This window comes from Gossypium hirsutum, chromosome A01 (genome assembly GCF_007990345.1).
Source record: "Gossypium hirsutum isolate 1008001.06 chromosome A01, Gossypium_hirsutum_v2.1, whole genome shotgun sequence".
NCBI classification, from domain to species: Eukaryota; Viridiplantae; Streptophyta; class Magnoliopsida; order Malvales; family Malvaceae; genus Gossypium; species Gossypium hirsutum.
In genome coordinates this window covers 13,541,703-13,544,722 of record NC_053424.1, presented here as the reverse complement: position 1 = coordinate 13,544,722, position 3,020 = coordinate 13,541,703, and the positions used below count along the sequence as shown (strand labels likewise).

Below are 3,020 nucleotides of genomic sequence, written 5' to 3'. Positions count from 1 at the left end.
CTCAAAAAGAGTTAAATCTTCAATAGTGCAGATGGGTTGAGTTACTTAAAGATTATGATTGCACGAGAGAGTACCATCCGGGCAAGGCTAATATGGTAGCTGATGTCCTTATACGTAGAGTGGTGACTGACCTGAGAGCAATGTTAGCTCGCCTGAGTTTAGTTGAAGATGGGGGGCTATTAATAGAATTACAGGTTAAACCAATTTGGGTAGAGCAGATTTGAGCTAAACAGTTGAGCGATGAGTCCTTAGTTCAGCGTTTGCAACATGTTGATTCGAATGAGACTTCCAATTTTAGCTTGAACAATGATAATGTGTTGTGCTTCAAAGGTCAGATTTTTGTACTAATGATAAAGAATTAATGCGATCAATCCTTTAGGAGGCGCATAGTAGGCCCTATGCTATGCATCTTGGTGGGAACGAAATGTAGCGGGATCTTTGAGAGCTCTATCGGTGGTTTGGGCTGAAATAGGAAGTAGTCACTTTTGTGTCCCACTGTCTGACGTGTCAAAAGGTTAAGGTAGAACATTAGTTGCCCTCTGGATTGCTTTAGTTAGTTAAGATTCCTTAGTAGAAGTGGGAGTGGGTAACAATGGATTTTGTTAATGGGTTGCCTTTAACCCCCACTAAGAAAGATTCAATCTTGGGTCGTCGTTGATCGATTGACCAAATCGGCCCAATTTATACCCATCAAAATAGATTACTCCTTACAGAAGTTAGCTAAACTATACATTACCGAAATTGTGAGATTACACAGAATCCCAGTCTCAATCATCTCTGATAGAGATCCACGATTTACGTCTCGGTTCTGGAAGAAACTCCATGAGACTTTAGGCACCCAACTTAATTTCAACACTGCATACCGCCCTTAGGCCGACCGACAGTCGGAGTGAGTTATTCAGATCCTAGAGGATATGCTTCGGGGTTGCGTGATAGAATTCTGAGGTAGCTAGGAGGAGTATTTACTGTTGGTTGGGTTTGTATACAATAATAGCTTTCAGTCTAGTATTCAGATGGCACCATACGAAGCTTTGTATGGTCGTAGGTGCCGTATTTTGTTATGTTGGATAGAAATAAGTGAAGATTGGATTTAGGTCCTGAGTTAGTTGCTGAAACTTAAAACACTGTGAGGGTAATGTGGGACCGTCTTAAAGCTGCATATGATCAACAAAAGTCCTATGTTGATTTAAAAAGAAAAGGCAAAGAGTTTTTTTGTTGGTGATCAAGTTTTCGTGAGTGTATCACTGTGGAAATAGGTCCTCTGATTTGGACGCAAGGGAAAGCTGATCATGAGGTTCATTGGGCCTTACAATATCTTAAAGCATGTCGGACTCGTTACACACCAGTTAGAATTACCGCCAGAGTTGGATCAAATTCATGATGTGTTTCGTGTCTCAATGCTGAGACAGTATCGGTCAGATCTGTCACATATTGTTACTATCGATGAGATCGAATTGCGATCGGATTTAACATTCGGAGAGGAACCTGTCCAGATCTTGGGACGTGATTTTAAGGTACTGAGGAAGAAAATTGTTCCTCTAGTAAAAGTTCGGTGGCGGAACCATGGTACTGAGGAAGCCACGTGGGAACCTGAAGAATCAATTTGCCGGTTGTATCCGTATTTGTTTGGCTCAGGTAAAATTTCGAGGTCAAAATTTATTTTAGGGGGAGAGAGTTGTAACGCCCAAAAATTTTAAGAATTTAATCGTGAGAATTTTCAATAATTATATCTCTGGTTCTATTCTCTACTTTTTTATTTAAGGTCTAGGGTTCGAGTTACATCGTTTTAAAGCTTTGTTATTTTTAAAGAATAACCTTTATTTGTGTGTTATGTAGTTAAGTGCAATTTTGGGTAAATTGGTGTTAAGAATGAGCCTGCTAGTTCACTGGTTAAGCATCTATCTATATTCTATCTAGTTCTGAGTTCAAGTCTCATTATATGCATTAGGATTTTTTTTTTTGCAAATGTCGAAAGGTGGAATGGTGGTTAACTTCAAATAGTTTGAAGAAATTCTATCGTTTCTTCTTTTTTTTCTAAGTTTTTTTTTGGTTTTTCTTTTCTTTTCTTTTTTCTTTTTACGATATTTGATTCTACATTAATTGGGAATTTTTCATTGCCCGTGCGATTATTGTGTAAGTTCCATCATTATATGCTTCGTTTTGTGAGTTTCATTGTGTTAACACTATTATGTCGAAATGGGATTTTTTCTCGTTTGCTTGAACGTTCTGTTTAAACCCTTGATTGGTTGTTTTAGGAAATGATATTACAAGAGACATTATTCCGCTGCGTTAGCCTGTTTTCCTCTGTTTCGTGCGCAGTAAGTATGCGAATTAAGTTGGGGTTGCATCGAAACTTTCGACATGATCTTGACAGTAGGATGAATTTTAGTAAATTATTGAAAATGATGGTTTAATTGATTATTGGATGGTTAATTAGGTTCTGGGTAGTCTCTGCATTGTTTTCCGTCAAAGTGAAACTAGATACGTACTGGAAACCATAAATTTTGTAAGTTTCGGTCACCAGAAATGGTGGCTGTCGATGCCACACGGGCGTGTGTCCAAGCCGTGTGGGTGATCGTGTAACTCACTGTTCATTGACTTGAGGCTATACGAGCAAGGCACGTGGGTGTGTGTCTAGGCCGTGTGTAGCTATATTAGTGCAGGGTTCTGACGGGCAACGGACACGGGCATGTGTCTGGGTCGTGTAACTCACTGTTTATGGTATAAGACCACATGGCCAAGGACACGGGTGTGTGTTTGGGCCGTGTAACTCACTGTTTGTGGTATAAGACCACACGGTCAGGGACATGGGCGTGTACCCAGGCCGTGAAAACCACATGGGGAAAGACACGACCGTGTGTCCAGGCGATGTGGTGTACATAAAAGGGCCTAAATACATTTTTGAGGCCGTAAATGTTACCTAAAGCTGGTTTTGATGTTTCAATGGTATGAATGGTCTGAACTGATGATCTTTGCATGAATTATATATCGTACATACACTGTGATATTTAGTCTGATAT

The 3,020-nt window shown here is 39.8% G+C and overlaps 1 protein-coding gene across 1 annotated transcript; it reads left to right on the top strand.

Moving 5' to 3' along the window:
- The first annotated feature begins 1,289 nt into the window (after nt 1-1,289).
- Nucleotides 1,290-2,293, top strand: LOC107917305 (uncharacterized). Its single transcript, XM_016846670.2, has 2 exons — nt 1,290-1,635; nt 2,256-2,293. Exons 1-2 carry the CDS (start codon nt 1,290-1,292, stop codon nt 2,291-2,293), a joined length of 384 nt encoding a protein of 127 aa, XP_016702159.2.
- The last annotated feature ends 727 nt before the right edge of the window (nt 2,294-3,020 follow it).